The sequence below is a fragment of the Fukomys damarensis genome, unplaced genomic scaffold (assembly GCF_012274545.1).
Source record: "Fukomys damarensis isolate Sample0158 unplaced genomic scaffold, DMR_v1.0_HiC HiC_scaffold_11, whole genome shotgun sequence".
NCBI classification, from domain to species: domain Eukaryota; kingdom Metazoa; phylum Chordata; class Mammalia; order Rodentia; family Bathyergidae; genus Fukomys; species Fukomys damarensis.
Window position 1 is genome coordinate 22,140,194 of NW_022900923.1, and position 14,144 is coordinate 22,154,337.

At 38.0% G+C, this 14,144-nt stretch overlaps 1 protein-coding gene across 12 annotated transcripts in view; it reads left to right on the forward strand.

Annotated features, from left to right (window-relative positions):
* The first annotated feature begins 710 nt into the window (after positions 1–710).
* Positions 711–14,144, forward strand: part of Tdrd5 (tudor domain containing 5) — an 89,085-nt gene continuing 75,651 nt past the window's right edge. For 11 of the 12 annotated variants that reach the window (XR_781435.1, XR_781436.1, XM_010630247.1 and 8 more), the window contains exons 1-4: positions 711–933; positions 1,367–1,604; positions 2,238–2,642; positions 4,141–4,334. Coding sequence is in view for 10 of the 12 variants with exons in the window: in XM_010630247.1 (XP_010628549.1) it covers positions 1,373–1,604; positions 2,238–2,642; positions 4,141–4,334 (831 nt within the window). In the remaining 2 variants the exon portion in view is untranslated. The remainder of the gene's footprint in view (positions 934–1,366; positions 1,605–2,237; positions 2,643–4,140; positions 4,335–14,144) is intronic. The other variant, XM_019208357.1, reaches the window with a different exon arrangement.

Here is a 14,144-nt window from a genome sequence, read left to right on the forward strand (position 1 = left end):
TTTCACAATTCTATTATCTCCAGTGAGCCCGAATCGTTCATCCATTCAAAAAGCCCTCCAGACTCCACTCCCTCCCCTCTTCCACAAGCCGGAGTTATATCTAACTCAGCAGTGATTCTCAATTAAGAATCAGAAATACCTACAATTTTTTCCAAATAAACTCGGCTCTACTGAGGCTCTCCGTTCATCGGACAGGGGCATGTTTCCCCTTATACACCTGCAGAGGTGATGCTGCGGCGTTTCAAGCTCTCCTTGCCCTCCCCCTGCTCGCCTCGGGCCGAGCCCTCGCCCAGGTGGTTGGAGAGGTCCTGGAGGCCCCTCACCACCTTTATTTCAAACTGCGTGGAAGGAGACAGGCGTGGGCGACCCCTCATGGGGTTCCGTGTTGTCTTGGAGCCAGGCCAAGCAGGCAAGGCCGCAGACCTAACCTCCCGAGGCCGGTGCTGCCCAACGGCCAGCCAGCCACGTGCGCAGAGTCGGAATCCCTGCGCAGGCGCACAGAGAGGTCCTGGAGGCCCCTCACCACCTTTATTTCAAACTGCGTGGAAGGAGACAGGCGTGGGCGACCCCTCATGGGGTTCCGTGTTGTCTTGGAGCCAGGCCAAGCAGGCAAGGCCGCAGACCTAACCTCCCGAGGCCGGTGCTGCCCAACGGCCAGCCAGCCACGTGCGCAGAGTCGGAATCCCTGCGCAGGCGCACACACACTCAGCCTCTAGGCTTGCAACGGCTGGGCGAAGCGGTGAAGGCTCTTTGGGCAGTAGCGGGGAGCAACACCTAAGGGGCCTCCCAGCTTCTTTTTTGACCCAGTTTACGGAACGCCTTAGGGCAGGGGGAAGGACAACTCCCCAGTGAGGAGTTGAGGGACGTGGAGGTGGGGAAGGCCCCCCGACCGGAGCAGCGTGGGCCGGAGGTGAAGGAGGTCGTCAACTCCAGGTACGAAGAGGCTAGGACCTTCCCGTCGGTTCTGGATAGAGAAAAAATACTGGCAGAAGGATCTTTAGTGGGTCTGTGGCTCCCAAATAGTCCTGAAAGATGCCATTTGATAAAGTTTGCACTGGATATTAACACCCCAAAAAGACTGAGTTAAGGCTTCTCCAAATTAACAAAACGAGCCCAGCTGGATTTCCCAACTAGCCAGGAGCGGCGCTTTCTTGAGACCCATGTGGGCTCATCAACACAGGTTGAGATTTGGGTTTTGAACAGTGAGGACTTAGGGATGCATAAATCCCGGAGCACCTTTACAGTACTGCTTCTGCGTTGTCGATTTTTAAATTCTCATTTTAGCTCTTTATGTTTACTATTGATTGTTTTAAGTTCACGGATTTGCCTGCTTTTCCTCACCAGCTGTGTTTCTTAAATTCTGCAGGGTACAATGTCAGAACAAGAGCGTATACAGGACTGTCTGAGGAAAGAAATAAGGTCACTTCTTATTTCCACTAAAGATGGTTTGACCCCACACCAGTTGGAAAAGGAGTACCTTTTGATGGTTGGCAACCGTCTACCACTCCGAATCCTTGGGTACCGGTCCACTATGGAGCTGGTGTCGGACATGCCCGATGTGGTTAGTGTCTGCCCCTGTGGGGATGGTGGTGTAATCCTGAAAGGTAGGTTTAAGATTTTTGAAGGTCTGTAAACTTTGTAATTAAAGACAGTCACTTAGTAAAGAATTCTTTTAACTCTGTGATTATTGTGTATTCCAGGCAGACAGTTTTAATTTTGGGGGGAGGTGGAATCAGTCTTTTGATGGTGTAGGCTGTTAGCACCATAGCAAAACAGAACAAAACAAAAAACAACCGTATTCTCAAGAACTGAATTTTCATGATTTCATATTATTGCACCTTAAGTTGGGAGAATCATAGCAATAGTTTTAAACTACAAAAATTTGTTTCAAATTCCATAAAATGTACATGTATATGGGCAAAACCTGTCCGTGCGCGCGCGCACACACACACACACACACAGAGTAATGGTTGTGTGGAAGTTTCTCATCCCAAGAATTTTGAATCCTTCCAGAGCTACAGTAATTATCAATTATATCAACCATTAGGTTCTTTCATTTTCTAGTAGAGGAGCTAGCAGGTTGTTGCCAAGAATGCAAAGGCTTTCTGTTTACCATTCAACTTAGGTAAACAGCTCTTTGGAGAGTTAAGACTTGTCTGTGTAAACATAGGTACAAAACATAAAGGGAGTAAGTCTTTCATCTAAATGTGATTTTTTTTCTCCCCACATCTCCTTAGCCATACCAGATGAATTCACCAAAGGAATCGCAAGTTTAGTCGCAAAGCAGAGGAGTAGCCATAAGGTTCAAAACTCCATGCAGAAGAGAAGGGCCAGTGTTTGCTCTGGGACAAGTTCTCGTCGAGTGCCTTACCGAGGAAGGGTATCCCCTATTCTTCCTGCAGTTGTGAAGAGTGAGTTGAAAGACCTCTTGGCATTGTCTCCTGTTCTCCTTTCTGATTTTGAAAAGGCATTTGCCAAGAGATTTGGACGATCATTTCAATATATGCAATATGGATTCATCTCTATATTTGAAGTGCTGAATGCAGCTTCAGATATTATTTCTATAGAGCAGACCAGAGCAGGTTCTTTATTGATGCTGAAGAAGAGTGTATCAGAGGAAAAGCATAGAGTATGGCCAACAGGTAAGCATGTTGACATTAATAATTGTATTGTGGATGAGCAAATATTGGAGAAGTCATTACATACAGAGGTAGCTAATGACTAGTCTCTGTAGGTTTGTTTAAGTTGAAACCTGGCTCTACCATGTGCAAGCTGAGTGATCTTAGACAAATTACTCTAAGTATTAGTTTCCTGATCGCTAAAACAAGATTTCTGGAATTGTGCTGAGGATCTTATATTAAATGTAAGGAGCCCATAAAGAGCCTCATGTTTAGTAAGCTCATAATAAGTGGTCACTAAAGGCCCAGGACTAGTGGTTATTTGTCATTCTTGACAGTATAGAGTTTATACACTGAGCAGAAGGACAATCTATTTTGGAGCATTTTATGCCTATTTAAGGGATTTTTTTTTGCTTCAAAGTCCAGGTTTAAACTAAGGTGAATCATGAGAATGTATCACATTTTTACAAAGCAGTTTTTAAATTGTGATGGATACTGTAGTTTGAAGAGGACACAGACACGATGTGGTCAGAGAAAGCTCTGAAGGCTACTGGATATTTCAACTCTTTCAACCTTCTCAATGTTTGTGAGGTACTCAGACTTAGGGAAACTGAATCATACTATTAAACTAACAAGAGGTGGAGTTGTATAAAGATGTTTTGCCAACTTATTGAATAGTAGGGGTGGATATTTCCCAGTGATTGTCTTGCTCATATTCATCCGTGGTCCCCTTTTCCAAGATCCCTTGGAATTAAATGGATTATTTGGTACTTAATCTTGGTATAAAGAGAGAGCTAGGCCATGGTGATTTCCAGTGTCACATCTTTCATGTGTGTGTGTGTGTGTGTGTGTGTGTGTGTGGTACTGGGGATCAAACTCAGGATCTTGTGTTTGCAAGGCAGGTGCAAGGCAGGTGCAGTACCACTGAGCTAAATCCCCGACCCAAGTCTCCCCACTCCAGTACCAGGGATTGAACTCAGGACTTGTGCTTGCCAGGCAGGCAAAGTGCCACTGAGCTAAATGCTCTACTTCATTGGAAAGAGAATACACTTTCCCAGTGATATTCCTCCCTTCCACAGATACTGAATAAAAAACTTAAATTCTAGGTAGGATCATATATTTTATTCTTTAATTTTACCTCTCTTTCCATACTACTAGGTGATATCTAGTTTGATAAGCACAGTTCTAATTACTCTCCTTAGCTGGAGACTTTGTTGTCCTACCACAGTTTTTCAGGTTTTTACCTATGAAATCCTGCTTTTCTATAATTAGATTCAGCTGACCTTAAGTGGTTTTAGCCCAACCTTTTTGGTAAAATGCTTATGTCGTGTGGTTTCCTTCTATGAATAACCAATCACTTCTATTGTATGTAAGTGTTATTGACAATAAAAAATGTAAGCTTCCTTTAATTTTTACTTATGAGTTGAGGGCAGTTAATTCTCAGCAGTCTCGGAGTATAACGAACAAAAAATAAGCTAGAAATTGGTAGTGACAATTTTTCTTCTTTTGTTATTCACAAAAGGTGAAATTTTTACCCAGCCATTTAGAATGAAACAACGAGGGTCATATTCTGCAGGCTGTCCAGTTGCAAAGCCATATTTTTCTCCACCAACTTCAAATATGGAACCACCAAAGCAAATAATGAGTGTGGAGAAGACTTCCACATTCAGTGTGGGGAAGACTTCAAAGCTGAATCACACTGAAAAATTAAACCAGGTGAGATATTTGAGTTTAGAGGTAGAAATACAGTATACTGAAAATATGCTCAGTGGTATTATTACTTATCTGGTGGGAAAGCTGACCCCTTAAACATTTAGCTCAGCATTTTCTGTGGTTCTTTTGATTAGTAAGAAAAGATGGGTGAGAAAAGAATACAATGTTATCAACCCTGGTTTCTACCATTTTCTGCAGATGATTCCTAAAAATATATCTCTAGTTTCACATTCTCACCAAAGTGATAGCAGCATATTTGCAATTTATTTCCTGAATATATTCACCTGAATGGTTGATCCCAATCATCACAGTCCTGGTATTCTTCTTGAAGAACTTTGAATAAAAACTACCAGAATATAACTGACAAAATCTTGGTTAAATTTGCCTGACAGGAACGTGTGTAAAGCTCAGAATAAACACACAGAAATTAAATTCAGGATATAAAAGTGCCTTGTTTCTGAAACTGAAAAAATTAGTTTTAGTAACATACACATAGTAAAATCTACCCATTTCAAACAGTTTAAATGTTGATGAATCTAGTCAAGTAATCAACATCAAAATGAAGAACATCTTCAAACAGTTCCTTCATACTACCTTATCATCTCTTGCCAGCTGCAGTCACAGTTACTACTGCTTTCTATATTTTTGACTTTCCATATAAATGGAATCAAGCAATAATCTAATCTTTTGTCTGGCTTCTTCAGTTTAGCAGGGTACTTCTGAGATTCATCCAAGTTATAAATTGTTCCTTCTCTCTCATTCAGAAGTATTTTATATTGATATAGCTCAATTTGTTATCCATTAGATAATATTTGCTGTTTTCTGTTTGAGGTTTTTAACTAATGAAAGCTCTGAATATTTGCATACATTTGTATGGAAATAATCTTGGTAAATACTTAGTAGCTGGATTACTAAGTCACACAGAAGGTTCATGTTAATAATGAATTGCCAATTTGTGGTTGGATGATTACGTTCCCATGAGATATGCATGACAGTTCTAGTTATCCTCCCTCTTTGTTAACATTTGTATTGTCAGTTCTCAAAATATTAGCCATTCGAGTGGACATATAGAGCTTTCTCATGTTTTTAAATTGTATAATAATACATCTGATGATAGATAATATTGCACATCTTTTCATATCCCTCCTTGCTACTTGTATATCATCTTTGAAGTCACTCTTCAGATCTTTGCTTTTTTAAAATATTGGGCTAATTACGCTTTTACTTAGTTGGAAGAATTATTTACATATTCTGAATCAAATCTTTTACTTTGCTTTGTTTTTTTGAGGGGATTTTTGTTTGAGACAGGTTGGCTGTGAACTCGATATAATCCTCCTGCCTCAGCATCCTGAATGCTGGGCTTACAGGTGTGCACCATGCCTGGCTTGGATACAAGTCTTTTTTATTTTATTTTATTTATTTATTTGTTTGTTTGTTTGTTTATTTTTTGGTGCCAGGGATCGAACACAGGTCCTTGTGCTTGCAAGGCAGGCAGTGGAACCACTGAGCTAAATCCCCCGCCCTCTGTTTAATATTTCTTACCAGGTAAGAATCAAAGTTTTCTACATGTGAACAACCAATTGTTCACTATTTGTTGAAAAGACACTCTTTTCCCTATTAAGTACTTTTTTTGTGTTTGGTATTAGAGATTGAATCCAAGGCCTTCGTACTATGCTACATCCCAAATACTTTTTTAAATATTTTGACTGGACTTTTTTTTTTTTTTTTTTTTTTTTTTTTTTTTTATTTTTTTTTAGTTTTTTTGGTTTTTTTTTTTTTTTTTTTTTTTTTTTGGTACTGGGGATTGAACTCAGGACCTTGGGCTTGTGAGGCAGGTGGCAGAGCCACTGAGCTAAATTTCTGGCCCCTTTTTAAATATTTTGAGACAAGATCTTGCTAAATTGCTCATGCTGGGCTTGAGCTTGTGATCCTCCTTCCTCAGCTTCTCACAATGCTGGGATTACAAGGCATGTGCCAACACACCTGGGTTAAACTCTTCTGTCAAATCTGTTAACAAAATAAATGTGGGATTCTATTTGGGACTTTATTCTGTAGTTGAATCTGCAACTTTGTTCTTCAAAATGCTTTGTCTGTTCTAGGTTTTTTCATTTCTGTAGATACATAGTTTGATGTAAATCAGCTTGTCAGTTCTTACAAAAATAAGCCAATTAGGGTTTTGATTAGAATTGCATTGGATGTATAGTCATATTTTGGGGGGAGTCTTTACAATACTGAAATCTGCTAATTCAATAGCATGGTATATATATCTCTTCTGTTATTTAGGTTTTTACATTCATCAGTGTTTTATAGCTTGCATTGTATAAGGCTTGCATATATTACAATTATTCCTTACATCTTTTAAAATTTTTGTTTTATGAACATTTGCAGCATATGACATTTACATTCATCTTGGGGAGTAGATGCATGTACATTTTTTCCTTTTATTATCCTCTTCCTACCCACCTCCCTCCCTCCAAATTCCCTTTCCCCATTTTCATTCTTCTTGGTATTATTTTAGCTCATGTTTCTGACACATAGTGTTCACATTTATGGTGGTTATTTGGTACCTGTACATGGCATATCATAAATCTTTTTCCTTCCGTTCTTTCCTTGGCTTTGGTTTTGTGGACCCCTTCCCATTTGCAAGAGCTCTTTCCACTTGTTTCCTTCAAGTCAGCCTTTATTTTTCTCTTTGTTTGCACTTTGCCTTACTCAAATGAGAGATATTTAAACTTGTATTTATGCTTCTGTGTCTGATTTACAGTGGACCCTTGACTTACCAATTTGTTTGCAAGGGCTAGTTGTAACTCAAGGTGGCCAACTGAAGTTTCAGGCTCCTCTGTGCACCCATCAAAGTCTCTGTCCTGTGAACAGGCAAACCTCAGTGTCTTGAGAGAGACATTGGCCTAGGATTTCTCAATTAACCCCACACAGGAAAAGATATTATAACATTCCTTCCAGAATTTTTTTTTTTTTTGGTACCAGAGCTGCAACTCTGGTCCTCACTCTTGCAAGGTGGTGGAACTACTGAGCTAAATCCCCAGCCCCTTCCAGAACTCTTTTAAGGGTTAAATCCGTATCTGAGACCATCTGGAAGTGCAAGTGGATGGCATTTGGGTCGTAACTCAAGACTTTGGTCATAAGTTAAAAAAAATTCTGGTCATAACCCAAGTTGTTTGTATGTCAGGCTGGTCATAACTTGAGGGTCCACTGTATTTCACTCAACATTATATTTTCCAGATACAGCCATTTTCTTACAGATGTCTCAAACTTTTCCTTTTTTATACCCAAGTAGTAGTCCACTATGTATAGGTACTATAGTATTATCCATTTGTCTGTAGATAGGCATTATAGGTTGCTTCCAGAATTTAGCTTTATGAATTGTGCTTCTATAAATATTGATATGCATGTATTGCTGTAGTATGATGTCTTTATTTCTTTCAGGAGGATACCTAGAAGGGAAATAGCTGGGTCACATAGAATTGCTAATTTTAATTCTTTGAGAAATCTCCATACTGATTTCCATAATGGTTTTACTGGTTTACCTTCCCATCAGTAATGTTCCTTTCTGATTGCAGCCATGCCAGCATTTGTAATTCATTGACTTCTTGCTGATTCCCATTCTTTTCTGGTGTAAAATGAAATCTTAGTGTTTTTAATTTACATTTCTCCAATGGCCACAGATGTTGAACATCTTTTTCATATGTTTTTTGGCCATTTGTAGTACTGCTTCTTAGAAGTGTCTATTCATTTTACTACCCCTTTTACTATTATAAATGGTATTTTCAAATTAATGCTGGTATATAAAAAAAATCAATTGAATTTTTATATTGACTTTGTAATTGAAATATACTAATCTTATATCCTGTGACCTTAAACAAGTTACTTAAATGTTGTTCAGGTAGTTCTGGTAGCTGTTTTGCGGAGCTGAGATTTTTCTGCACAGATAGACCATCCATCATAACATCTGGAAGTAAGACAGTTTTATATCTTCCTTTCCAATCAGTGTGGCATTTCCTCCTCTTAGCATTCAGGTTAAGCTCCTAAGAACAATATTAATAGAAATATGAGAATGGAAACTCTTGCCTTGTTCTTAACTGTAGGGGGAAGGCATTCAGTTTTTCATCATTGTTTTTAGTATAGATGTTCATTTTCAGGTTGAGGAAATTGCCTACTTTCTAGTTTCTGAGAATTTTGTCATGATTGTTGAAATTTGCCATGCTTTTTCTCCATCTGTTGAGATTATTAAAGAACCTTTCCTTTTAAAATTACATTGCTTAGTGTTAAGCTGACCTTGCATTGCTGAATGAATCCTACTTGGTCATCATATGTTATCATTTTTTACATATTGCTACACTCATCTTGTGAATATTTTATTAAGGATTTAATAAGAAAATTAAAGATCAAATAAAATAACCAAAATTCCAATGTTAAAATCACATTTTATAAAGCAGTAGCTCTTATACTTCAATTAGGGTTCCAAAATGGAAATGTAAAATTCTCAAACTTTTTTTTTCTGGAAAAAATAAAAGTAGCAAGTACATTAAGTTAATATTTTTGAGACTATATATTTTTTCTAACATTTTTTATAAAAATTCAACATTTCATAATCAAATAAGAGAATAGCAGTAGTTATCATACTGTGCATCATCTTCAAACTAGTTACTCAGCATATAAGACATTAACCGAAAAGATTCTTACAAAAAAGAAACAGATAATACAAAACTTTTCTTTTCGGTGAACTGAGATAAACTAATTATATAAATGAAACCAATTAGCATATAATTGAATTTTTAAAACACTGAAATTTGTATTTTTGTGAAGTATTTGAACTTTTCCCTACTTCCTATTTATTGCTCTTCTGTTGCTGTGTGTGTGTGTTGTTTCTCTTCTATAAGAGACACCATGAGATATTTGAGCTGGTGTGTCTGGTTTATTTCACTTAACATTACCTTCTCAAGTTGTATCCATTTACTTACAAATATCTCAAATTTATCTTTATAACAGAGTAAGTAATCTATTGTGTATAGACAGCACAGATATTCATCTGTTGGTAGATATGTACACTGTTTCCAAGGCAGCTATTGTGAATTGTGCTGCTATAAACGTGAGTATACATGTATTCCTATAATATGATTTTAAGTCTTTTGGGAAGATACCTAGAAGGGGATAGCTAAGTTAAATGGAATTTCTATTTTTAGTTTTTTGAGGACTCTCCACGCTGATTTTTAGTAGTTATACTAGTTTACATTCCCACCAACAATGCAGTATTTTTTCCCTACATCTTCATCATCCTCCTACATCCTCATCCTAGTTATTATTAGATTTTTTTTATAGTAGCCACCCTTTCTGGGGTAAGATGGCATCACAGTGTAGTTTTAATTTGCATTTCCCTGTAAGCCAGCTATGATGACCATTTTTTTCATATATTTATTGGCTATTTGTATTACTACTTTTGAGAAGTGTCTATTCATTTCAGTTGCCCAGTTTTTGATTGGGTCTGATTGTGTGTGTGTGTGTGTGTGTGTGTGTGTGTGTATTTTTTCACCTGGGTCCTTGAGCTTATGAGGCAGGCAGCAGAACCACTGAGCTAAATCCCCGGCCCTATATATTCTTGATACTAGCACTCTGTCCATGAAATAGTGGGCAATTTTTTTCCCATTCTGTACATTGTTTTTTCACTCTGTTGGTTGTTTCTTCACCTGTGCCGAAGCTTTTTAATTTGATAAGATGCCATTTGTTGATTCTCAGTGTTATTTCTTGTGCCCCTGGAGTCCTTGCCTATGCCTGTGTCAAGAGTTTTATCTTCCAGCGTATTGTTTTAACACTTAGATTTTTGATCCATTTTTATTTTACTTTGGTATATGGTGAGATATATGTGTTTAGACTTCTTCTGCATATGGATATGCACTTGCCTCCAGTGTATGTTTTTGGCTCCTTTGTCAAAGATCAAATAGCTGCATGTGCCTGGGGTTGTTTCTGCTTCTATTCTGTTTCATTGATCCACGCTCCTGTTTTTGTCTAGTACTATGCTGTTTTAATTACAGTAGCTTTATAATATAACTTATAGTCTGGGATTGTGATGTCACTTGCTTTGCTTTTGTTACCCAGGATTGCTTTTGCCATTCTGAGTCTGTTCTGATTTGATATATTTTAGGATTGTTATCTGTGGCTCTATGAGAAATAACATTGGTATTTTGATTGGCATAAACTTTCCTCATAGAAATGCTTTCCTTGTGTCCCATAAGTTCTGGTATGTTTACTGGCATTGCCATTTAACTTCCTTAATTTCCTCTGTGATGCAATGATTATTCTAGTGTGTTAATTTCTGTATGTTTGCATAGCTTCTGTGGTTTCATTTTGCTATTGATTTCTACTTTGATTGCACTGATCTGATACTATCCATGTAAAATTTAAATTCTTTTGTATTAGGCATGCTTTATTCATTAGTATGTGGTCTATTTTGGAGAGTAGAAAATGTGAGGACAAAAAGAATGTTTTCTGTTTAGTGAAACATTCTGTATATATCTATCCTTTAAGTCCATTTGTTTGAAGGTTTGGTTCAACTTTATAGTTCTCTGTTGATTTTTCTGTTTAGCTGATCTTTCCATTTGTGATGGTGCCGTATGGAGATCCCCCACTATAATTTTATTGGTTTTTATCTGATCATTTATGTCCATTAGAGTTTGTTTTATGAATTTAGTACATATAGGTTTGTATCGTTATCTCTTCTTGTTGAATAGTTCTGTTTACCAATATGTAATGTCCTTCTTTGCCTCTTTTTATCAGTTTGGCTCGAAGTCCACTTTTTCTGAAAATAGAATAGCTGCTCCTGGTTGTTTTTGGATTGCATGGAATATTGTTTCCATCCTTTGATTTTTAGTCTATGAATTTCTTTTTGTGTTAAATGTGTTTCTTGTATACGTATACTGTTCCATTTTGTTTGTTGATCCATTCTGCTCATTGATGTCTTTTGATTGGTGATTTAAATCTATATTAATAGTTATTATTGATAGGTATTGACTTATTCCTGTCATTGTATTGTTATTGTATTAATTGCTGTTTTGCTGTCTTTTCCTTCTGCTTAATTACTATACCTACCTAATGTATTCATTTTAGTTGGATATTTTGACATTGTTAGCTTCATAGTCTTCTTTTAGGATATGCTTGAGGATTTTTGGAGTGTTGGTTTGGTGGTCATGAATTTCTTTAGAAAGTGTCGTATCTCTCCATCAATTTTGAAAGATAATTTTGTAGGATATAACAGTCTGGTTTGGAAGTTGTTTTCTTTAAGATCTTAAAATACTTTATTCCATACTCTCCTTGCCTTTAAGGTTTATATTGACAAATCTCTTGTAATTTGGATGGGTTTTCCTTATAGGCTTTCTTTAGAAGCCTGTAAGATTCTGTTCTTGTGTTATATTTCTGGTGTTTTCATTATCATGTGGTGAGGGGTGTTGTTGTTGGTTATGGTTCACTTATCTGTATGTTAACTTCTTCCACGTCTGCAAAGTTTTGTTATTATTTATGTAAATGGTTTTTTTATGTCTGTTGTGCTGTCTTCTGATTTTTTGCTAATTCCAATTGTATTAGGCCTCTTTGAGTAACCTAGGAGCTGTTGGATCCATTTTTCATGTTTCCTTGTTGTTTTTCAGGTATCTTTCATTAACTGATCATGACCACAGCACTGTCTTACAGATCTGGCACTGTGTCTTCATATTGATTGCTTTTACTACCCTTAGTTTCAGTCGTGTTTTTAATTTCTTAGATTTTTGTTTAGAACTTTCTTATGGACTCCTATTTTTTTTCTATGCTGGGCATTCATTTTTGTGTCTTTTTAACACCAGTAGCTGTTTATTAGTGTCTTCTCTAGACTTGCTGATTGTTTGTTTGATTGTGGTCATTATGTGGTTAGATATATCTTCTTTATATTTACCAAGCACCTTATAGAACTGTTTTACCTTTGTTGGTACCTTTTCAGACCTATCTACTGTGTGGCATATGATTTCCTCCCCCTTGACTCCCTCATACCAATTTTGGGGGATTTATGGTGTTTTGGGAGACATTTTGTTGCATTATATTGTCATGTTTCTGGTTTTCTTTGGTTGTTATTTTTTGTGTTGGGATTTGCAAATTCTTTGGCCTGTTCTTTGAAGCAAGCCCCAAAGTATTATTTATGACCAATTCCTACCTGCAAGCAATCCAGGCGTTGGTATAGAGAGAAAACCAGTTGCTAGCCATTATTATGTTACTTTGTCTGTGATAGTAAATTCATTGACAATAATGGCATCAGATGTCAAGTGGATAGCGATAAACAATAGGAATTTCTCATGCACAACCTTTTAAAAGAGAACTCTGATTTTAGTGAAGATAATTAGGCCCCTTTATATTTACCTATAGTAATTGAAAACACTGGTTTCTGCTGTATGTTGGCAGCACTGCCAGAGTTCAAATACACCACTAGGTTAACTGCGTTAAGACTGCCCCTTCTGATGATTGCTCCCACTGAACCTGGCCTCCCACAAGAGAATGTAGGCCCTGTGATCTTCTTGGTCTGAGGTGAGGTCTCCAGGAGATCCTAGGTGATACCTGTTTAGCTCTCACCCTCTTTGAGCCTATCTCCCAAGGTGTCTCTTATGTAGGCTCTGTGGAAGGGTATCGCTTCAGTCCTGAAGTGAGATACTCCTCCTCAGTTCTCTTTAATAAGGTTGGTCTGTTCGTTGTCAACTCTGCTGCCCTGTGCTATGGTGAATCCAGGGACTAGAGATAGGCTTCCAATTCCTCCCAGCTACAGTGCAGGGACTGGTAGGTCGAGGCATCAGCTGGGGGTGGGTGGTGTAGAATCCACCGTGGGTCTGGGGAGGTAGTGGTCTCTGGTGAGATGACCCTCTGCTTCTCCGGGTCCTTGCCCTCACTCCAGCAAAGAATGAAGAAGTGGGGCGAGACTCAGAGCCAAAGGCACCAAAGGAAAATAGGAAAGTCAGGGTCTTTTGGAGAATGAAGAAGTCAGAATTGAAAGTGACCTGAAGCCAAAGTTTATTTACAGTGGCAATGCAGGAAAAAGATACCTTGCAGCAGAACAAGCTACAAGGTGGGAGGAAACCTGAGCAAGTTTACCCAATGTGGGGTTGGTGGTCCTGGGTACTCATGGGGTAAACTGTTTTCTAAAAATAACCATTTCACTGATTGGGTAATTTAGGCCACTCAGGATCTTAGCCTTTATTTCTGGGGTGAGGAAAAGGTCTAGAGGCACATGGTAAGTTAACTTCCTTAAGCACACAGTGCACAATAAGCATGTGGTAATTTTACAACTGTCAGCCCCCCAGGTCATCCCTGCATCATCATTCCCTCTAATCTGTTCCTGTAGTGGGTGCTTTTTAGTTCTTCTGGGCTCTGTCACTGGTCCCTGGCAGGCCATGTTGTTGGCTGGGCAGGGCAGGCACACTCCTGTAGTTTTTTTATATCTTTGTCTGGTTTTGGAAGGTAATACTATCCTCTTCAAAGGGAATTTTTTTATATCTTTATTCTGAAAAGGTTTATATGACATTGGTATTAATTCATCTTAAATATTTCATAAAATTTAGCAGAAGTAAACTGGACTGGATTTGCCTTTGTGGAAACATTTGAAAGTAGTATACCAGGCTGTCTGCAAACTCATGGTAGTCCTCCTGCCTCAGCCTCCCAAGTGCTGGGATTATAGGTGTGCGCTACCATTCCTGTCTGTACATTGTTTCTTGAACAGATATAGGGCTGTTAAAATTTACAATTTTTTCCTTTTTTTAAAATTGAGTTTATCTTTTTAAGTATACAGTA